Below are 23415 nucleotides of genomic sequence, written 5' to 3' on the forward strand. Positions count from 1 at the left end.
GAGTTTAGTTTGATTGCAGGGAAACAAATTAATATAAAAAACTATTTTTGCATTTCTATACATTAGTAAATGAACTTTGGAAAATGAAATCTTAAAATACCACTTAAATAACTGCCTGGGCACAAATCTCTAGTTATAAACCCATTTTTGTTTTGGTCACACCATGTGGGTTGCAGGATCTTCGTGCTATTGAATACATTTTATAATCTCTTACTCAGCAGTTATTTAAGAAAATTTAAAGACTCTTCCCCAAACTTATATCCCTCAGTGAAGTAAGACCAGTATATAAACTTTCCTCACAGTTGGGCTTGATTCCTACTGGGTTGGGTTCAGTAAACCCATTTCTATGTGAGGTTGCCTGGGTCTAAGGTGCAGGGAGGTTACCTCGAGCTGCTCCAGAGGTGGCAGGAGACGGTCAGAGTGGGCCCACTGGTGTCCATCTAGGCAGCAGGGCTCTGCATAGCCCTGAGGAATGAGGGGCTGTGCTGGAGGATAGCAGGCGGGACGTTGATCTCCATCGTCAGGGGCCTGTGGTACCCCTTCCTGCAGCCCTGGCTGGCTATGCATTGGAAGACTGAAGATTACAGAAGCCCCAGGCCGAAAGCAGACAAGAGGATGGGAAACTGCTAGGGGCCCAGGAGCTGTCTGTCGGGCTGGAGCTGAAGCACTGGGGGCCAAGGAACCCCACATGGGTTCTCCAAAGCCCAGGTACTGCCTGCTGCCTGGCCAGGGAAGGAAATGCCAAGGTCTGGACATGCCATCTTCCGCTTGGGCTACACTTAGCATAAGATGTGACAAGCCCAACACCTCCCTCCTTGGTGGGCAATGGGCTCCTTCCCCCCTTCCCCCCCCACACATGGGGAGCTCCCACTGCACTTTGGGGGCTGTACTGGACCCCAGACCCACCCCCACCCCCCAGTCCCTGGCTTTCTTGGACCGACTTCTGTTCATTGGATCGTTTGTGAAACAGCAGAGCTGCCAACTGCTAAGCAAATGGACTGGCAACTCAGGCAGCCCTCTCACTGCACCTTCGGGAGACATCTTTAAAAAAAAAAAAAAAAAAAAAGGTGTGCTTGAGAAACCTCCAGAACCTTCAGCGATCCACTCACGGTGGCCTTGGAACAGGCACTCTCTGACTCTCCATAATGACACTTGCACATAACAGTTTATAACAAACCTGTTACTTAAAACATCATCATTAAAGATCTTTCATTATAGTGTTTTGACATTTTGCTTTGAAAGAGCTAGATGTATCTAATATACAACTTGTCTCTTTTCTTTATATACCTCTTCTACCCAAACTGTTAAGATCTTTGTAAAATTCCTGGAATTACCTCCTAACATTACTGAAATAAGACAGCTAATAGCTTCATATCTTACTGGAGCATAAAGGACTAGAGTAACATCTTCCGTCCGTAAATAAACAGAAGGTAGATTCTAAAACAAACTAAAGACTATATTTGAAGGCATAGTCTTATTATTTTCACTAGTGGCAGGAAGGTGACCTTAATACATGTACTCTTCCCTTTGTTGGAAGCTGCAAACAGCACCCCACTATATGCAAAATGTTGATTCAGTTAAAAAAAATAAAATTGTTTTGATACTTTAAAAGGTTGGTTTCACTATTTTTCTTGAATGGTCTCTTTTTTTTAACCTAATCTGTTTTTTGTTTCAATTGTTAATTTGTTGAGCACTTTTTTCCATTTTGTAGATGTTAAGTCTCAGCCATGACTCCTTCTTTACCTTGTCAGCAATCCTACTTAAAAACAGATGCACACACCAGACACAGCAAGTTTAAGGCTTACTGTAAATGAAATGGGTCGTGATACTTACCCCACATACACATTCTGGATAATTTAACTCAGTGCCCACTATGTGCTACTGGCCTGCTACAAACACTCCATATAGACACTCCAGGGGTCCCCCTTTCGGCTCTCTGTAGCTTCCCTTAAGGACTAGGTTGGCAAGATAAGAGCAGAAGTGTTTGAAAAGATCAAGTAATCCTGATACCAAATATGATAAAAGAACTTCTTATACCTTCAGAGAACATTTTACTAGAGAATTTCAAAGCACTCCCCAGCATCTCACTTTCTGTAATTGAACAAACACAACAGAGTTATGAAACTGGATGGCAGCAGATCTCCAATGGACTGAACCAAAGGTGGAAACGCAGCTTCTTAGACCCACGATTTATCCTCATTGGAAAACATGCCCTATGCAGCGTGAAAAGTAAAAAGAAAGTTTCATTTAACACATGATTTTTAAACCAGGGAGTCTCAGTGACTAAAAATAAACAAGAAATTTGTTAATATCTATCTCAGCATTTAAGATATGAATTATTTAGTAAGTTAAAACAGGTTCACTGTTTCTGGATTTGAAAAAAGGCTATGAATTTTGAATCACACGTTTGATCTGCATTAGCAGATAAATCATCCTGCCTGATGAACCCTGCGTGTGGCAGAGTGAGTTCTGCCCCTTCATACTCTGCCCTCCCCGACCGAGAAGAGAGTCACCACAGCATATCCAACACAAGAGACATATCAAATGTGAGACATATCAAATGTAAACATTTTTTTTCCCTTCAAAATATTCTCTAAATTTGGCCACTTTGGCACACAAAGTGACGGTGATGCCTGTGGGACTATTTCTGGCAGTCCCTCTGGCATCCTCTTACTGAATCAGATCACTCACAACAGACAAGCTACAAAAGAGGCCGTTCCCACTTTCAATTCTAAGGTTAGAACTGGAGTAAAGGCAGTCAGGGCAAAAGGAATCACACTCACTTAGATGTGACAACTTTCTCATCTGACCATGACTGAATTTCATTTGAAGCTGGTTTTAATGATAGCTTTGCTATTTAAAAAAAATTAAGTAAAATGTTCAAGTAAGAATGTTTCAATGCAAGGAGCAAACAGCGTTTACAATCTTAAATGATACTCCATAATGGAATCAAGCCCGACTCTGGCAGGTGGAGACCAGATGGCAGGGACAGGAAGGTCCCACACTCCCAGAACTGCACTGCTGAGAACACAAGCTCCAGGCACTGCTGTGGGCATTTGATTCCCACTATAAACTTCAGGTATAATGATTTCTCTTTTCCTCTGAGAGATCAGCTGGAGAGGACATGATGTAGGAATAACAAGAATTTTATGTGCTGGGTGACAAAGTGCTATGGCCACATAGATTTGCTTAAAAATTTGATTATGACAAGCTTCAGGTAAAAGTCATTTTTAAAGGGTCAATTTTTCATTTACATGTAACCATACATCTTATTTACATATATATATATATATATATATATATATATATATATATGACTCAACTTTCATTCAGCTTTCTTCATTTGAAGTCTACATTTTAACTGGTATGTAACCATTATATAGTCTTCACAGAAGGACTACATATCCTCTTAGTCACAGGCAGTTCTGATGATATAATCCTTTGTCTCCATATTGAGAACTGAACACAGTTAAAGCCTCAGTGAATAATAAAGATGAAGATCCAGTGTTAAATCTGCTTACAGCCACACCAGCTATTCAAGGAGTCAGCAGCTGCAACTAAGTCCAAAGCAAGGATGACTGAAGACACGGACCACTGCTTAATGCTGCTACTGCCATGAATTCTTATAGTGCTTCTTATACTGGGTTCATTTTTTCTTTTCAAAAAACTGATTTTTCTAGTAATGTTTAAAGTTATCTCAGTTCTTTAACTCAAGAGAACTGCTATATTTAGGCCGCTAACAAAAAAAAAAAAAAAAAATCAAGAGCATGTACCTTTGTCCATAGTCTCCAAAGGTTCAAGTGCAAGAGCTGTCTAAAACCTGGTATATAAGGCACCCTATTCCACTTTTTTCTTAAGAGAAACCTTTCCTTTGGTTTCTTGCAGTTTTTCCGTGAGTCTGTCCTTTGTCTCCTCCATCTTCTCTGTGAGGAGCTCCTTTGTTTCCTCCATCTTGTCTTGCAGGTACTCCTTCACGGGGGGTGGCGTCGACATGTAGCCCCGGCTACGCAGATACTTCACAGTGAAGGAGGTCCCCCCCAGGGTTACAGTGTACCGCGCAGGCGTTGCAATCTGCAGGAAAACAAGACAGTTTAGTACTGATTATAACTACCATCTTAAGCAAAAACTGGCTGGCTCAGTGGTAAAGACTCCGCCTGCAGTGCAGGTGACGCAGGTTCCACATCTCTGTGTCAGGAAGATCCCCTGGAGGAGGAAATGGCAACCCACTCCAGTATTCTTGCTGAGACAATCCCACGGACAGAGGTGCCTGGCGGGCCACAGAGTCCATGGGGTCGCAAAGAGTTGGACACTATTGAGCACACATAAGCAAAAAACAGTGTGAAATTAAAACTCTTGGTAGTAACTATCAATTACTTTATTGCTTCACAAGGCTAACATAGTTAGTTACATGCTATACGGTTTTCCCTAACATTCCATAAGTATTTGTCACCTAGACACTGACCCAGGATCAGAGAACGTACATAGTAGCAGCACCGAAGTTTGTACTCACATGTTAATGAACCTGGGGGACAGGAGCCCTGAAAATCAGTGAGGGCTCAGGACCCTCCGACAACAAAGGCATATGCACTTCCAGTCTCAGGAACCCTGTCAACCTGCACACACTATACCAAACTGAGGGGCAATCACGAGCCAAATGTTTGTTCTTCACGGGGTTTAGTTTCACTTGTAAATCTCTTTTCTTTAACTTTTCCAGGCTTTATGATACTTTATCATTACAGTCCACACTGAGTCTGGAATCCCAACCAGGAACTTCGTGAGGCGAACAAATGGTAAAATGGCACACATGTAGGAGACAGGTACAGGTCAACTGACCAGAGGTTAGTTAGTCCCGAACTAACTAGTAGACTAATTGGCTCAAAGGGAGAACTGTAACAGCAGAGGCTGCATCACATTCTGAGGCAAGGAACCTCCCTATCTGATGTTCTACCTGAGAAGTCAGGTTACAGGAAACACCCAAGTAGACAATTGACACCTCCCTCCTCCCAGAGGAACGTGAGTAGAGCCATTGCTGACATCAGCCCACCTGCGTGCCAGCCTCGTGTTTCAATTCTAAGCAGACCAACAGGCACTGAGCACTGATGTTCCTTCAGAGCACAGCACTAGCACAGTGGAAATGCAGAGGAAGAAGACAGAACTCTGAATTCCTAGGCACTCATGAGCAAAAACAACAGACATTCAGAAAAGAAGAAATAAACAGACTGTGATACTAGAGTATGGGATAAGAAAGAGTTGTAATTAGGGAAATGGTTTAAACCATCAGGACAGCTGCATTTATTAAGGTTAAACTACACAAACTGCAAATTCATACGAATTTAGTAAGTTTTAATGTTGAAAAACTCAGCAATTACGCTTTAGGCCTCTAGTCAAAATTATCATATAAGAAATCTAGTATTTCAGAGGACTTTAATGAGGATTAAAGTACTACTATAAACCCATAATTCTAGGTATTTTTTATAACAAAGATAAATTAACATCTAGTTTCCCAATGTTTTCTACCTGGTTTCCTAGAATAAAGCTCTGAAAAAACCTCATAATTTTTTGTCAATTGAGAAAAATTAGATTAATATAGCTAAACTCCACAATTTACAATGAGTCTTCCAAAATAACCACAAGTATAAAAACTATCTATTTACAAAGATGTCATTGTCTGAATCTAGACAACAGTTGTAAAGATAATGAACAAATGAAATATATGTAACATCAACAACTAAGTCTAAGGTTTATCACATAAATCAGTTTGATTTAAACTTTACTATTTTACTTTTTAGGAAGATGAACTATTATAAACAGTAAAATAAATGCTAAATTTCACTAATATGTCAGGTGGCATATGGATCTCTGAATAAGGAAAATTAATGTACTGTCAATAGGAGAAATGTCAGAGATGACCTGCTTGCTAGAAACTCAGAAGTCTCACATGTGTCTCAGCAGAGCAGGCTATGAACAACCTACCTATTCTTAGGGCACTTCTTCTTAAGCCATTTTATTTACCCTTAAAAAATGTATACTTTACTTTTAGTCATTAGACATGTAAGAGATGAAATACACTAGGTTATAAAGGTAAGCCTGGGAACAGGCAGGGAGTGTTACGGAGGTTCAGTGTGAGGAGCCATCCACCCACAGCAGTACCTACCTTAAACAGGGCATATGCTGTTAGTGCATTTCCACTCTGGGAATTTTTCAGAATGTTCACTATACTGTCAGGTAACCCAATAAGTTCTAGAAAAGGAACGACATTCACTCCTCTAAGAAAGAAACAGAAAGTGATTTATATGTATATAAACTTTTGGGGGTAATTATTTTCAAAAGATTACCTGAAAACACCAAAACCAAATTTTGTTTAAAAGTCAGTTCTGCATCACCAAGCACACACTAACTTCACTCTAAGGAACAACGTGCATGAAGACCAGCATCCCACTGCCCACAGCTTCTGCTCAGGGACATCCCTCATTAGCACACTGAGAAAAGTAGAATCATTTATCAGAGCAACATTAATAGCACTAGGTAACATGAGGAAAAAGGATCAGAATAATTCACCTGATTTTGGAATCTTTAGTTCCTTAGAATGATCCAACTTTTAAGACCTAATATTTTTATCTCTAAAATTACATGTCAGATGATACTATTACCATAAAAGCAAGGGATATTATAACATCACTTACTGTGTTATTAGGCAAAGAATAAATGATTCTATGGATTTGATAAAACTTCAATGATTCTAAAAAGATGCTTCTGCTATCAGGCTCAAAAGACACCTGAAGAAGCAATTGCCATGAACTGCAAGAAATTTTTGAAGGGAGGCAGAGAAGGCAGATACAGTCTCTCATCTAGCTGGTAAACCCTAACTGCTTTTTAGTTTCCCTGAGTGTGGAGTCTGCCACGCTGACATATTTGTGCTCTCCTGCTCTCTCCCTCACTATCCATACTGGGTTGGCCAAATGTTTCCAAAACATTGCAGAAAAACCCAAATGAACTTTCCGGTCAACCCAACAGTTTCGCTTTCACCCCTAAATCACAAGATTCTCATTCTGTGCTTCTCCTTCATAAGCACAATCATCACAAGAAACTTAACATATAGGATAGTATATAGTTAATACAACAGTACGTTATTTAATGTTAAAATTCCCTGTATTGTCCCATGTCCCTTGTCACTATCTTCTCCATGTTTTCCAGTTTTTCACCAGAAGTGCTACCCAGCATATTCTGTTGAGGAGGAAGGCAGGATGTCTTTTTTTGACGCTGAGACTTTTGAAGCTCCTGGGCCAGTTGTGTGGTACAACAGCCCCTTCCACTTGAATTTTCCTGATTGTTTCCTCATGATTAGATTTGGAGTAAATGTTTCCTGACAAGAAAGCTGCAGAGCTGATTCTGTGCCATCAGAGCATCACAGCAGGAGCCCTAGGATCAGTCAGTCCCATCACTGATGTGAGTCTGACTTGTGGTTAAGGTCTGGTCCACAGGTTACTCCTCTGTACAAGTACTCTTGCTCTTTATAGTAAAGAAAGGGAATAGCCTGGATTCATTATTGTTATAGTGGTTATAATCTCCTAGTTTATTTTTAACATTAAACATTAATTTGATTAACTGGGAAGTTGTCCCTCTCTGATCTCACTATATAATACTAGGAGATCAGAGAACTTTTCCCAGCTATAATCAAATCAGATAAACCCAGCATCTAGTTGATTGAATTGAAAACTTATATTTAACACAACTCCAACATTACAATAAAATCATCTCACAGTCAAAGATTACATAGTAAGATTTACTGCCATTCCAACATACACTAATATTTTCTAAGTATGACTTCCCTTAGAACAAACTGACTTTTAATTTCTCAAGTGTTAAGGATCTAACAAAAACATTAGGGACTGTTCTGGAAAGCAACATATCCTACCTAATATAACTGAGCTATGTGATGCTGTAACAGAACTGGACCAGCAGTCATGGCTGGGCAATAGAGCTGGGTCTGGCAACCAAATTTCCATGCTGACAGAAAGCCAAAGGTAGGTGGTGGTGGATAAGGCATAGGACTTTAAAGCCTAATTAATTAACAACACTAGATTATTTGAGGGTCTAATTTTTTGGTTACAGAACTCCGTTACAGAAGGCAAGGAAAAATAAATGGAAAAAAAGTACTCTTAATAGTCCAAATAAGAATCTCATATTCAATTAATTAAAAATTGAACTTTCTCCCCCTCAGGTCAGGAGGCTGCATGCTTACTGAAAACAACCTAGGGAAGGCAAAAGAAACAAGGAAGAAACTCATTATCAGTCACAAAACCAAATCAGAAAAATCCTCAATGGCTCCAAAAAGAAAATTTGGTATGTAGAAAGCCATTCATTAAATAGAAGAAATGAATGTCTATGAAATTTTTATGTAAAATGGTACACAATTTTAGGCTCCATTAAAAAACTAACAGCAGTTCTTAAGATTTCTATATTACACATGTCCAGAAAATGTCATTAATAAACAAAAAACGTAACTCCATAAAATGCACATACAAAACCTCTGCAAAGAAAGGAACAATTCTTAAAGAAAATGATACATAATGAAGGAAGTAACTGAGTAACAAGAACAGAATGCAGAGAAAGATAGGAAAAGAAACAAAACAGCATCAATCACACAGGTTAAAAATAATCCTTTTTAGAACACTGGCAAAGAAACATTTCTAGACTTGTGTTTCCTAAGAATAGTCTCCATTCCATCATCTTTTAATTTAGTAAAGTATAAGCTCTTTCCAACAAGTGAGCTTTATATTATAATACTTAATACCTATCAAACATTAACTATAACCCAAAACTGAAAAATCAGCAGTCTTTTGGAAAGTATAGAATAATTCTAAACCCACTAGGGGAGTTCACGAAAACATCAAAATGGTCTTCACTGTGCATCTCGTCACCTGCAGGATGATGAGCATCCTGCCCGCTTGGTCACACCCAGGCCACAGCAAGAAAAGCCACACAGCACTCAGGGAACAGGCATACATTGGCACACCCAGTTCTGCTGGTGGCAGATACAAACTGGAAATCATAGGGAATCTGGTTGTACGTGAAACTCCTGCTCCTAAAACAGTGTGAATATCACAACTCACTTTAAAAGAAAGGAAAGGTATTTATCAAGAAAGGTATATTTAGAAATTCTATATTTTAAGTGCACAACAAATCAACTTCTGATCAGAACAAAAGACCTTACCTTGACATTCATCAGATGTAACATTAAGGTATAAGTCTATAACTTGTTCATTTTTTGTGTCTATGACAGATACAAGTCAAGCTTCGTAAAAATCTTACTAATTTCCAACCAAAATCATACACGTGGCAAAATAAGTTCTTTTCACAGTGATTAGCACTTTTAGCAATATCTTATTTAAGTACAAAGCTAACTTATGGTGCTGTCAAATTTCTGGAATCGGTTATTTTATTTCTGTGCTATCCTAGATGCTGATGTGTCACAAGCACAGTGATTAAGATTTGAAATCAGACTGAATTACTTTGGGGAAAAACTACGGTATTTTGACTTATTCTTGTTTAATCTGCTCTCTCCTTAATAAGAGGAATAATTACATTACCTACTTCATATGGTTGCTATGAGAATTAAGATGATACAGTTACAAAAATTTTTGTATAATATCTGCTGTACATAGTAAGCAAATGTTAGCTATTGTTATTAAAATGTGGAAAACAGCTATGAAAAACAAGCATCCCCTTATCAGTTGAAGATATTAAAGCATTTAAAAACCTATTTAAAGGTTTTCATTAGTATAATTAACATTCTGACAAAACATGCTCAATCAAGCAAAAACTTACTTTATGGCTGCATAGTAAAATGTTCCAAACCAAACAGCAGAAGTTACTAGATGCACTGGAATCAAAACTTTTCCATACTGTCTAAATGTTTTCTTAAATCGTTGATAAAGACTAATAGATCTGTCTTGTAACGGATCAGGTTCTTCCTTTTTTTCAGAGGGATGTCCTGAGGATGTGGCACTGGATGACAGAACTCTCTTGGATAAGATATCCTGCTCCCACTGTTTATGGTGAAAGACCCCTGGTTGGGATGGAACAGTAATGAATGGCTTCCTTTCTTTTGCAACACACTGGGCAGTGGGTAAGTGCAGCCACCGTTTCTGAGGGCCCTGTACCACAACCACTCTGGATTCCGGGGTATACAAAAGTAATGGTCCCTTTATGTTTTGACAGTGTCCCAAAAGACCGGCTTTATGTGGTTCCATGCACGTCCTATGTGCCAGTCGGAATACAGTCTTTGGTACATTCCATTGCATTTTGAAGAATGGAGATTGATGGACCTCAGCTTCTATAGACACTAGATTAAAAAAAAAATAGATTATACATAGATTTCCATTGTAAACCAATCCACTTAAACATAAATTGTTAACTCTTAGGAAGTTAAAAGACAGACACTATTACCAAATCCATAGAAATTAATTTTAACGTATATAGTTCTAATATATCACAATTTTTAAATTTCATTAAAACACATCATTTAAATATGATACAGTAAACCACTGCAGCAGACATCATGAAGAGTAAGGTTTCAGGGCTGTTTTATTGCTACAAAAGGGGTATCTGTAGGGCTTCTCTCATTCTACAAAGAAGTAGTGTAATATAACGGGACAATAATATCTGGAAGTAAAAGAGCTGGGCTGTAATGTTTTGGGGTCATAATTCTGTGCAATTATCTCTTAGACTGGACTTGAGATGGGAATTTCAAGACCTGAATTCATCACTCTCCACATCCCCCTTCTCTGAAAACAGAAGAACCAATCAGTCTCATTATACTTGTTTATTTGGCAAAAATGCTTTAAATCTTCAAATACATGGTCATCCAGAACCTGGTCTTTTGTTAAATATCTGAGTAGTGGTATCCAGTGGTGATATCTTGCATATCTCTATTGTCACATCACATCATAAGCTACAGTGCCCTCTTTACCACTGAAAACAGTGAAGAGTGCTTTTAAGTCTAATCAGATTAGAGCACCAATTCCATGAACACCATTACCAATTCAGAAAATTCATCCTTACAATTCTGTTCCTTTAGAACCACTCTTAGTACCAAAATTTGAATCAGAAGGGTTCTCCAGAGATATTGAAGCAACAGGAAAAAAACACAGATGTTTATCTACCTATCTCTATAGGGCTTCCCAGGTGGCGCTAGTGGTAAAGAACCTGCCTGCCAATGCAGGAGACATAGAGATGTAGGTTCGATCCCTGGGTTGGGAAGGTCCCCTGAAGGAGGAAATGGCAACCCAGTCCAGTATTCTTGCCTGGAGAATCCCACGGACAGAGAAACCTGGTAGGCTTCAGTCCATAGGGTCACACAGAGACATGACTGAAGCGACTTAACAGGCATGCACCTATCTCTTGGCTTATCTCTATCTAGATAGATATTTCTATCTATTGGGTATCTATTATAAGGTTGTTTAAATAGATACATGTTTATGTTAAGGAACTGGCTCACACAATTGTGGGGCTACACATTTGATGTGTGTCAGGTAGATTTGCAGGCTGGAAACTCGGACAGGAACTGATGCCACAGTCTTGAGACATTTTTTCTTCTTGAGATGCCTCAGTTTGAAATTTAGACTGAATGAGGCCCACCCACATTATGGAGGGTAATCTCCTTTACTTAAAGACAGTTGATTAGTTGTTAACAGATTTTCAAAATACCATCAAAATAACACCTATATTAGTGTTTGATTAAATAACTATGCTTTTGAACTGTGGTCTTAGAGAAGATTCTTAGAATCCCTTGGACTGCAAGGAGATCCAACCAGTCAATCCTAAAGGAAATCAGTCCTGAATATTCATTAGAAGGACTGATGCTGAAGCTGAAACTCCAGGGATCAAAGCCACGTCTACCTGCCTTGGCAGGCAGATTCTTTACTAATGAACCACCAGGGAAGCCATCCATAGCCAGGTCTAGTTGACAAAGCTACTCATCACACATACAAGCTTATAGATTTCTCAACCAAATCTTTACTTTCTACTATAGTAAAAACCTTTTAAACAATGATATCTTATGTGCTCAAAAAAAGGCAATAAAATTTCAGTAGGGACACTTTGGTTGAGTGAACTGGAGGAATGAACAGTTCTTCCAAAACTGTTTAGAGAAACACACCTTCCACAACCACCTCTTTTTCCTACCCCAAGAATAGTATCATTCCTGGGAAACTGTAACATTGTATCTACATTTTAAAAACAATTTTTATGTTTAAAAAAATGTGATCTTCAACCCTACAATAGAAATGACACCTTAAAATTACACACCTCTGAGTGCTCTCACTTTAAGGGATGGTATCTACGGAATTTGTTGCTTGCCTTTGACCAGAAAACTTACAAGTTACCACTACATTTTTCTCTCATCAGAAAAAGTGAAAGTGAAGCCACTCAGTCGTGTCTGACTCTTTGCGACCCCATGGACTGTAGCCTACCAAGCTCCTCTGTCCATGGGATTTTCCAGGCAAGAGTACTGGAGTGGGCTTCCATTTCCTTCTCCAGAGGATCTTCCCGTGGGCATCCCTTGTGGTTCAGGTGGTAAAGAATCCCCCTGCAATGTGGGAGACCTGGGTTCGATCCCCGGGTTGGGAAGATCCCCTGGAGAAGGGAAAAGCTACCCACTCCAGTATTCTGGCCTAGAGAATTCAGTCCATGGGTTCACAAAGAGTCAGCGGACAAAAGTCTAATACAAAACAGGAGAACTCCAAACCAGTCTGGGTGAATGGACCAAATAATCAAAACAGCACATAAAGAAATGTTATAAATGGGTTGAAATAAATCCTGTATGTCCTTTCAAAAAAAAAATGAGATTTTGAAAAATCTTTCTAGGTGATTCATACATCCATAGCCATCCCACTATGTGCCAGGCACTGTTCAAGGCACCTGGGTTAAATCACTGAACAAAATGATGATCCCTGTTTTGCTAGAGTTCACATGCTAGCAAGACAACATCTATCCAGCTATTTTCTCTCTGAACATAATAACCCAAGCAGTAAGAAGTATCAAAACATTTTCTGAAAATCTACTATGTGCCAGGTAACTTCCAGTTCTGAGTCTGGCCTTAAATAGGCACTGTTTCATTATTAGCACAGTACAGTCTCTGGGCTTTCCACGTGGCTCAGTGATAAAAGAATCTGCCTGCCAAGGTAGGAGTTGCAAGAGACCCTGGTTCCACCCCTGGGTCTGGAAGATCCCCTGGAAAAGGAAAGGGCAATCCAATCCACTCCAGTATTCTTGCCTGGAGAATCCCATGAACAGAGGAGCCTGGTGGGTTTCAGTCCAAGTGTCGCAAAGAGTGGAACATGACTGAGCATGCACAGACCATGGTCTCTGGAGTCAGGCTGCTTGGATCCAAAACCTAGCCCACTACTACTTCCCAGCTGCATGACCTTGGGCAAGTTACTTACCACTCATATATAAAACAAAATAATCATAACAACTATCCCACTGGATCATGTACAAGTTAAAAATGAATGCAAATATATAAAAGTACTAAAAGGTACTACTAGACTATCAGCTATTACTATTTTAATTCAATTTCCAGAAAAGCAGTTATTACTCAGGCAATAGTAGGGAAAAATAACATCAATGGTAACTTTTTTTTAATCTAGCTCATTTACTCCTTCCCTGGAGTAGGAAATGCCAGCTCATTCCAGTATTCTTGCCTGGGAAATCCCATGGATAGAGAAGCCTGGTGGGCTGCAATCCATGGGGTCACAAAAGAGTCAGACATGACTAAGTGACTAAACAATAATTTACTCCCTCCATCTCTACTATCCTCAAGAGTTCTTCCTGTTCTTGAAACCAATGGGTAATCGTTAAATTCATTTCACCTATAACCTGCCTTACACCACTTTCCAGTCACCTTTCTCTACACTCCCCCTGCCATCTCAGAGTGCCCTACTTCTTTATTCTTTATCCTATAAACACCCGGAGCCCTTCACCTCACGGTGAAAAGTTAAAGTCGCTCAGTTGTGTCCAACTCTTCGACCCCATTAACTGTAGCCTGCCAGGCTCCTCTGTCCATGGAATTCTCCAGGCAGGAATACTGGAGTGGGAGCCATTGCCTTCTCCAGGGGGATCTTCCCAACCCAGGAATTGAACCCAGGTCTCCTGCACTGCAGGCAGATTCTTTATTGTCTGAGCCACCAGGTAGGCCCCTATATATCTTATGCACAACAATTCTAGATTGTGTTGTAAAGTCTAGATAATATAGTTAGGAGGCTTTTAATCTAATGAGAAAATTTCTTAAGTCAAAATTAGACTCATTTTCTGTAAAATTACAGTAGCAATTCTCTTAAGAAACTTTAGCATCAGAACCCGCAAATATGGATATGTAATTACACAGTTCTAAATGCATGAATATGTAGATAGCACAATCTCCAGCACTATACCTTTGCTTTAGGTGGAGAGCAAATGAACTTTAGGTGGAGAGCAAAAAATCTACTATAAAAATAAGGATCAAAAAAATAAGGATCAAAGTAAGAATACGCCATGTGGAAAAACCTATTTCCCCAATGTGTTGTGCAAAGTAACAAGTACTTTTTAAATCACAGTTTAAGTGAAAAAGTGAAAGTGTTATTTGCTCAGTCATGTCGGATTCTTTGTGACTCCTTTGAGTGTAGGCCAGACTCCTCTGTCCACGGAGTTCTCCAGGCAACAAAAGACACATTTTGTTTGTCATAGTGATTTTTTACAGATGTCAGCGGTGGCAGGCCATTAATTTATGTTTAGAAAAATAAGCAAGATGTTTAGTTGAATTTTTAGGTTTGATGCTTAAACTCTTGGAAGGATCACTGTATTTTTTATGCATGGAGTATTAAAAAACATACTCAAAGTAACCTTGTGATATAAGGACAGTAATGATCTAAAAGGTGCATGCATCACTACAGTAATAAAAACAACTTCGAAAAAAAAATGAACTGAAGTTAATTTTCAACTTCGCTCACTGCATATAATAATAAAAAAAATACAAGTACAGTCATCGGAAATTGATGGCTCATCCTCATTTGTTAAAAACAGGCTTCGTTCTTGGGCCAAAGTTTATAAAGTCAACAACCTCAGAAAGGTTAAAGCCCACAATTTAGAAGTGACTGGATTCTAAAGTACATGCTGCAGACACTGCTTGCTTTCCCCCAAGCGAAGTCTACCGGCTGCTGTAACTGCGCCTACTGACAGGTATGCAGGCTAGCACACCTATTTCCACAGCTGCTTTTAAAGGGTTCAAGTTTGGTAACGAAGAATAGAAGACATATTTCTGATCACGTCTTTACACCATCTCGGTGGAAGGTGCTGAGGCGCAACGCGTCAACCATCTTAGTTCACAGGCACAGTTTTGACCCTAGCGTAGGGGTTGGAAAGCAGGAACGTGCGACACTCCGGTGGAAATTTGGGGGGAGAGGATGAACCAAAAGAGCTGACTCCCCAGCCACCCCATACCAAAGTCCAGCCAACAGATACTGTCACTGAAGCGTTTCTCAAAAAATTGTATGGGCTGTCCCGCTCCTCCAGAGGCTGACCGAGCACGGCCCTCTCGAGGGAGGTCTGGCCAGAACTTCCAAGTGCGGCGGAACGGAGCGACCCGCGAGGTAGCGAGAAGCAGGACGCCGCGCGCTTCCGAGGCAAGTCCGAGCTCGGGGGCTCCCGGCCCCTCCCAGCCGGCATCCAAGGAAGGGCAGACCAAAGGCTGGAAAACCGCCCCACGGACAGGGTTAGCAGGACACCGGGCCACTGCGAAGGGCGGGGTGACCTCTGTCCGCCCAGGGGCGCTCGCGCCGCGCATCACGCTGAAGAGGCCCCGCCGACCGCCCCGCCCCCAGAGGCCTCGACCCCTGTTACCTCAGGACCTGAGGCCGCCGTGCAGCCCGGAGGAGCCGCTCGGAGACCCCTCCGCGTCACTCCTCAGAGCGACCAGCAGAACGTGGGTCTGGCCGCCGGAAGCCGTGGGCTCAGGCGACCAGCCTCCCACCCGCCCGCCACGCCGTCCCTCCAACCAGGTTCTTGCGTCCCTTCGAGCCGTCGCCCTCCGCACGCCGCGCGCGGCACGCCGGGACTCGGGATTCCGGGCCAAGCGACCCGCGCTCTCCGGAAGTGGCGTCATAGCGCGCGCGTGGCGTGGCGCCGCTTCCGCAAACAGAGTCGCGGATGGCTGGAAGGTAAGTGTGGGGTCGCAGCGCTGGGCTCCGTCTTCTTTGTGTGTAGCCGTGGCTGCTGGGGTGGAATGGGCATTCCAACCACTGGCTGTGCCGCTTCGGCGGGTGCTGACGCGCCTCTGCTCGGAGCCAGCCCGGGTTCTAGAGGTCCGAGAGCCGCTTCAGGCCCGGCCGTCTGTCAGAGCGGCCGGCCGCCTGCTTTGCGTGGTGGACCGGAACCTCAGCCGGGCCGCGCCGGGGCGGCTCAGTGCGTCCTCGGGCCCGAGGACACCACCGCCCCACCGGTGGGTCCGGCGTGGAGCTCACCTGCTTGAGTTCCAGCCCTCGGCCGGGTGATTCCTGAGAAACCTCGGGTGTGACTGCTTCGCAGATCACCAAGATGCAGGTTTGGTCGTTTATGCGCCTTCTTGTACCTGTCGGCCCAGTCCTTCCCTGAGGGTTCCGAGAGGCAACCCTCTTGTGTCGGGACCTAACTCATTACTCAGCTTGGACTCTCACGCTCAGTCTTATCCATCTGTGGGGTCGTTTGGAAATCTGTCATTTATTCTGACCGAATTGTCTGTGGGACGTTTCATTGGTGGAAATGTCTCAGATAAATATAAATTAACTTTTATTCTCAATGGTGAATTTAGATATTACATTAGCTAGGGAAAAGTTACATCGTTTTATTTGAAATTAAAGCCAATTTTATTTCCTTATTAGGAAAATGATTACTCGATAATCATTTTAAACAGTTATTTAGAAAACTGCATTTCTGGGTAAGTTTTTTCCTCTTTGATTCAATTCTTATTTTGACAGTTACTGATATTTTGTTACTTTGGATAGTGAAAGTTAATAGCCTTTGAAACCCTTCCTGATTTAGAGTGTCTTGTTTTTACCCATTCCATTAAACAAATTTATTTCTTATTCTGTTTCTTTATATGGAACACTTCGTAACTTTCAGGTTCTGAATTTGCGGAATCTCACTAATTTTCCGACTTTTTCTTTTCTGGTTTGACTAATTCAGCCTAACATGTTAAGTGTTGTGTCAATTGTAAACTTCTTGAAGACTGGCCTTCCCTGGTGGCTCAGTGGTAAAGAATTCGCTTGCCAATGCAGGAGACATGAGTTCCATCCCTGATCTGGGAATATCTGTCATACCATAAAGTGGCTAAGCCCCTGTGCCACAACTATTGAGCCTGTACTCTGGAGCCAGGGAACCAAAACTGATGAGCCCATATGCCTCAGCTACTGAAGCCTGGGCACCCAGAAGCCCATGCTCCACAACAAGAGAAGCCACTGCAATGAGAAGCCGGTCAACCACAACTAGAGAGTAGCCCCTACTCCCTGCAAAAAAAAAAAAAAAAGCCAGGGGTCCTGGGGGAAACAACTTCTTGAGGACTAATTCACACAGTGCCTTATTGAGCTTCTCTGTAGTACTTCACTGAACTTGTTGAGTGGCTTAATAAATTCTTGTCCAGTAAATAGCTCATTTATTTTTTCCCCTCCTGTTTCATACACAAGCGTGAGAACGTTTGAAAGAGACTAAACAGAGGCCTTACAAATAGCTGAAAAAAGAAGAGAAGCGAAAAGCAAAGGAGAAAGGGAAAGATGTACCTAACTGAATACAGTGTCCCAAACAATAGTAAGGAGAGATAAGAAAACCTTCGGAAGTGAACAAAGAAATAGAGGAAGACAATAGAATGGGAAAGACTAGAGATCTCTTCAAGAAAATTAGAGATTCCAAGGGAACACTTCATGGAAAGATGGGCACAGTAAAGGACAGAAACGGTAAGGACGTAGCAGAGGCACCTAATTAAAAAGAAGTGGCAAGAATACACAGAACTGTATAAAAAAGATGTTAATGACTCAGATAACCACAGTGATGTGGTTACTAACCTAAAGCCAGACATCCTGGAGCATGAAGTCAGATAGGCCTTAGGGAAGCATTACTAGGGACAAAGCTAGTGGAGGTGATGGAATTCCAGCTGAGCTCTTTAAAAGATGATGCTGTTAAAGTGTTGCCCTCAATATGCCAGCAAATTTGGAAAACTCAGCAGTGGCCACAGGACTGAAAAAGGTCAGTTTTCATTCCAGTCCCAAAGAATGGCAATGTGAAAGAATGTTCAAACTACTGCTCAGTTGCTACTCACATGCTAGCAAAGTAGTACTCAAAGTCCTTCAGGCTAGGCTTCAACAGTTTGTGAACCGAGAACTTCCAGATGTACAAGCTGAATTGAAAAGGCAAAGGAGCCAGAGATCAAATTGCCAACATCCATTGGATCATAGAAAAAAGCAAGAGAATTCTGGAAAAATACCTACTTCTGCTTTATTGACTAGGTTAAAGCCTTTGACTGTGTGGATCGAAACAAACTGGAAAATTCTTAAAGAGATGGGAATACCAGGCTACCTTACCTGCCTTTCAAGAAACCTGTGTGCAGGTCAAGAAGCAACAGTTAAAACTGGACATGAACAATGGACTGGGTCAAAATTGGAACATGAGTACGTCAAGGCTGTATTGTCACCCTAATTTAACTGCTATGCAGTGTACCTCAAGCAAAATGCCAGACTAGGTGACTCACAAGCTGGAATCAAGATTGCCAGGAGAAATATCAACAACCTCAGATATGCAGATGATACCCTGATAATGGCAGAAAGCAAAGAGAAGCTAAAAAGCCTTTTGATGAAGGTGAAAGAGGGGAATGAAAAAGCTGGCTTAAAACTAAACATTAAAAAAACCAAGATCATGACATCTGGTCCCATCACTTCATGGCAAGTGGGGAAAAAATGGAAACAGTGACAGACTTTATTTTCTTAGGCTCCAAAATCATTGCAGATGGTGACTGCAGCCATGAAATTAAAAGACACACCAGAAAGATAAAGACCAATACAGTATACTAACGCATATATATGGAATTTAGAAAGATGGTAACGATAACCCTATATGCAAAACAGAAAAAGAGACACAGATGTACAGAACAGAATTTTGGACTCTGTGGGAGAAAGCGAGAGTGGGATGTTTTGAGAGAACAGCATCGAAACATGTATATTATCTAGGGTGAAACAGATCATCAGCCCAGGCTGGATGCATGAGACAAGTGCTCGGGCCTGGTGCACTGGGAAGACCCAGAGGAATCGGTGGAGAGGGAGGTGGGAGGGGGGATCGGGATGGGGAATACATGTAAATCCATGGCTGATTCATGTCAATGTTTGACAAAAACCACTACAATATTGTAATTAGCCTCCAACTAATAAAAATAAATGGAAATAAAAAATAAAAGACACTTGCTCCTTGGAAGAAAAGCTATAACAAACCTAGACAGCATATTAAAAAGCAGACACATCACTCTGCTGACAAAGGTTCGTCTGGTCAAAGCTATGATTTTTCCAGTAGTCGTGTATAGATGTGAAAGTTGGACCATAAAGAAGGCTGAGTGGCGAAGAATTGATGCTTTCAAACTGTGGTGCTGCAGAAGACTCTGGAGAGTTCCTTGGACAGCAAGGAAATCAAACCAGTCATTTCTAAAGGAAATCAACCCTGAATATTCATTGAAAGGACTGATGCTGAAGCTCCGATACTTTGACCACCTAATGTGAAGAGCCCACTCATTGGAAAAGACCCTGATGCTGGGAAAGATGCAGGAGGAGAAGGAGATGACAGAGAATGAGATGGTTGGATGGCATCATCTACTCAATGAACATGAGTTTGAACTCTGGAAGATGGTGAAGGACAGGGAAGCCTGTCCATGGGGTTGCAGAGTTGGACACGACTTAGCGACTGAACAGCAAAAATGGTCTTTAGGTAGCAGGCTGGGTCTTGAAACTTCTTTCTACTCTCTTCACTTTCTGCCTGATTCTAACATCCATTGCAAACTAAGGATTTTACTAGTCCCAGACTTTTCCTGCTCTTGGTTTTCAGTGTCCCTAGGCCAAAAGAAATACCTAACAGTTTCCCTAAGTGGTTTAGTCCAAACAATTTAAGTGTGTCCTAACAACTTTATTTTAAAAAATAATACACAGATTGAAAGAAATAGGGTTTAGTTCTTAGTTACCACAAATGCATAGTAGTGCAATGTGTACATCTGTTGAGTACTGGACTTCTCAAGCCTTGAGATTAGATTTGACACCAACTGCATTTCTTGTTTTACATTGATTTTCTGTGGTACCACCAAAGTCTTAGCTTCACAAGGTTCTGTTGTCATTTAAAGAAAAATATAGTGCAAGCTACTCAGTTAAAACTGTGCTCTACTTGATGGTGTATCTGTGATATCTTCCAGGTGTCAGGTATCACTAGGTTTATCTTCCAGGTGTCAGGTATCACTAGGTTTTCATTAAACTTTAAAATACCCTGCTGTGCCCATATGAATTTGTTATCGTGTCCAGCACACATTTTGGGACCCAAGGCTGTAGAGTAAGGGTCAGGATAGAAATGGAACTGACTTCATTTACTGTGACGACTTACGTCAGCTTTAATGTCAGTGGTGACTTTTATGGATTAGATTGTGGAAGTGTTGGGGATTATAATTAGTACTTCATTAGCATTTTTAGAAATTCATATGCAATATATATCAGTATTGCTTTCAGTATTCTCTAATGAGTTTTTTAAAATTCTTAGTTGATCACTGAAATTAAATGGCCAACTTCTGATTTAAATTGCTTTTAAAGTCTCAACATTATGTTTACAAGTAATATCAAATTTTTACCATTCCAGTGTCAGTTCATGAAGTTTGACCATCATTTAAGTAATCAAAAATGGAAAATTCTGCAAAAGCAGAAGAACATGAAAAAATCTTTCATAAAGACGTACAAACATTAGATTCAGAAACAGAGTCATTCATTATTGATGAAAATACAACCTCTCCTGGGACTGATCTTTCTGCAAAGGCTTCTACTTGTGGGCAAGTAAACACACCAAAAAAGAGAAAAATGGAGTTTGAGGATGATCTTGTAAAGGAAAGTTCTAGTTGTGGGGAAGACACTCCACCCAAGAAAAGAAAACTTGATGTTGAAATTGCCCCAGAGGAAAAAGGTTCTGGTGATGATGAAGGCATTTCAAGGAGAAGAAGAATAGAAACTGATGGTTTTCCAAAAGATGAACCTACTGGAGATGGCACTCAGAAAAGGAGAAAAATAGAACTTGAAGATGTTCCTGAAAAGCAAAAGGTATTTTGAATGCATTTTTTAAGATTCATAATAGAATATGTCAGATTGAAATGTGGAGCAGTTATGAAATACCTTTTTTTAAAAACATAATTTTAATAAGGGTTCTGTTTTTTAAATTTTTATTTAAAAAATAAAATTTTTTATTTTTAATTTAAAATAAAAAATTTTTAATTTTTATTTTATATTGGGGTATTGTTGATTTGCAATATTGTGTTTCAGGTGTACAGCAGCGTGATTCAGTTATACATATATCTATTCTTTTCCCGTATAGGTTATTGCAGAATGTTGAGTAGAGTCCCCTGTATAGCAGGGAACTTGCAAGGTCCTTGTTGATTGACTATTTTATATACAGTAGTGTGTATATGTTAATCCCAGAGTCCTAATTTACCACTTCCCCCGCCTTTCCCCTACCTTTCCCCTTTGGTAACCATAAGTTTGTTTTCAAAGTCTATGAGTTTGTGTCTGTGTTGTAAATGAGTTCAGTTGTATCATTTTTTTTAGATTCCACCTTTAAGTGATATCATATGTTTGTCTTTCTCTGACTGATTTCTCTTAGTATAATAATCTCTAGCTCCATCCACATTACTGTAGATGGCATTATTCAGTCTTTTTGTGGCTGCATAATATTCCATTGTGTACATCTTCTTGACCCATTCTTGTGTCAGTAGACATTTAGGTTGCTTCCCCATCTTTACTATTGTAAAGAGTGCTGCAGTGAACATTGGGGATCATGTATCTTTTCGAATTCTGGTTTTCTTCTGATACATGCCCAGGAGTGGGATTGCTGGATCATATAGGAGCTCTATTTTTAGTTTTTTAAGGAACCTCCATACTGTTCTCCACAGTGGTTGTACCAGTTCACACTCCCACCAACAATGTACAGGGTTCCCTTTTCGCCACACCCTCTCCAGCATTTATATTTGTAGACTTTTTGATAATGGCCATTTTGACCTGTGTGAGGTGATACCTCATTGTACTTTTGATTTTCATTTCTCTTTTATTTAGATAAAACTTCTGCTAATGAGATAATTTTCTTATTTTGGAAATCTTGACTAAACACTAGAAAGAGAGTTTTTATAGTTTGCTTTTTTCTTGGTGTTTTCAAAAAGACCAGTGTAAGTTTCAGATGATTTACCTTTTTCCTTTTTAACTAGGTGTTTATCTCTTTTTTGTGTCTGAAGTATTTGAGATTATCACTTAAAATGATAAATTTCTAGATGATACCCAGTTTTACATTTCTTTCTTAATGTAATTCCTTAAACTGTGTTTTTTCCGCTTCTTATTAGGGTAGTTACGTAAAGCCTGGTATTTAACAAGAGTATTATAAAGCAAGGGATAGCAAATCATTTTCATCTGGGAATACTATTTTGTGATGGGACCTGAGATGGAGTCTGCACTACACAATGAATGAGTAAAATTCTGTTATCACTCCTCAGGAAGAAAGTGGCAGATAAGCCAGGTGTTTGTCATTGGTGGATTGCAAACCTTTGTAATGGAAACTTACAAACATAGTTTTCAAACTTTTACTAGCAGTGGAAACCTTTTTTCAAAGGAAAATCTTCAACCTTTTACCTATTTTACATACCAGATGAAACACTTTGGTTGAACAGCAAGTGGGGGGATCTGAGGCCCTTTACTTATCTGGCATTTTTGCAGAATGCTTAAGGTCTTAGAGAGTACAAGTTGAAATTTGAGTTAGGTTAATAGCAGATAATAGAAATCACTGACACCAAACGTAGACTGTTGCGTTCCCATCTCTCTGTGAATATTAGTTCATGTAATGCCCACAATAATTTTATAATAATATAGTAAGTACATTATTTCCATTCTATTTTCTTGTAGGAACTTCATTCACTACTGACATTTACTGAACTGAATAAATCAGAACTCTGGAAATATACTGGTTTTATTAACACATTAACACCAAAATTCTATAGATGAAAATTTCTTAAGAGATGTTTTTTAAAATAGGGAGCAGGGGAAAATCTTTCATGTGATTATAATTAGTGGAATTTCTGTGATTCTACTCCAGCTTAATGAAATATACCAATCTCAGTAGTATTTTATCCATATATAGGTCAGA

At 40.2% G+C, this 23415-nt stretch overlaps 2 protein-coding genes across 5 annotated transcripts in view; one reads left to right on the forward strand and one right to left on the reverse strand.

The window, feature by feature from the left end:
* Positions 1–2034: 2034 nt before the first annotated feature.
* Positions 2035–16026, reverse strand: FAM210A (family with sequence similarity 210 member A). Of its 2 annotated transcripts, XR_006338126.1 has the most exons (5): positions 15877–16026; positions 9829–10345; positions 6155–6266; positions 3774–4071; positions 2035–2213 (listed from the first exon to the last, which is right to left on the reverse strand). XR_006338126.1 is itself a non-coding variant. In XM_043888918.1 (4 exons), the coding sequence occupies exons 2-4, from the start codon at positions 10302–10304 to the stop codon at positions 3838–3840; spliced, it is 822 nt and encodes a 273-aa protein (XP_043744853.1). In that variant the 5' UTR covers positions 10305–10345; positions 15877–16026; the 3' UTR covers positions 2035–3837. The 2 variants fall into 2 exon arrangements, 1 of the variants encoding a protein (XP_043744853.1); XM_043888918.1 differs by having other exon boundaries at positions 2035–4071.
* The window catches only part of RNMT (RNA guanine-7 methyltransferase), a 30191-nt gene continuing 16774 nt past the window's right edge, over positions 9999–23415 (forward strand). Inside the window, exons 1-2 of one of the 3 annotated variants that reach the window (XM_043888913.1) lie at positions 9999–10129; positions 20881–21332. In XM_043888913.1, the coding sequence (XP_043744848.1) occupies positions 20922–21332 (411 nt within the window). In that variant the 5' untranslated portion in view covers positions 9999–10129; positions 20881–20921. Of the gene's footprint in view, positions 10130–16028; positions 16194–16892; positions 16949–20880; positions 21333–23415 lie in introns of those variants that run through there. The other 2 variants (XM_043888912.1, XM_043888914.1) reach the window with 2 other exon arrangements.

This window comes from Cervus elaphus, chromosome 27, assembly GCF_910594005.1.
Source record: "Cervus elaphus chromosome 27, mCerEla1.1, whole genome shotgun sequence".
NCBI classification, from domain to species: Eukaryota; Metazoa; Chordata; class Mammalia; order Artiodactyla; family Cervidae; genus Cervus; species Cervus elaphus.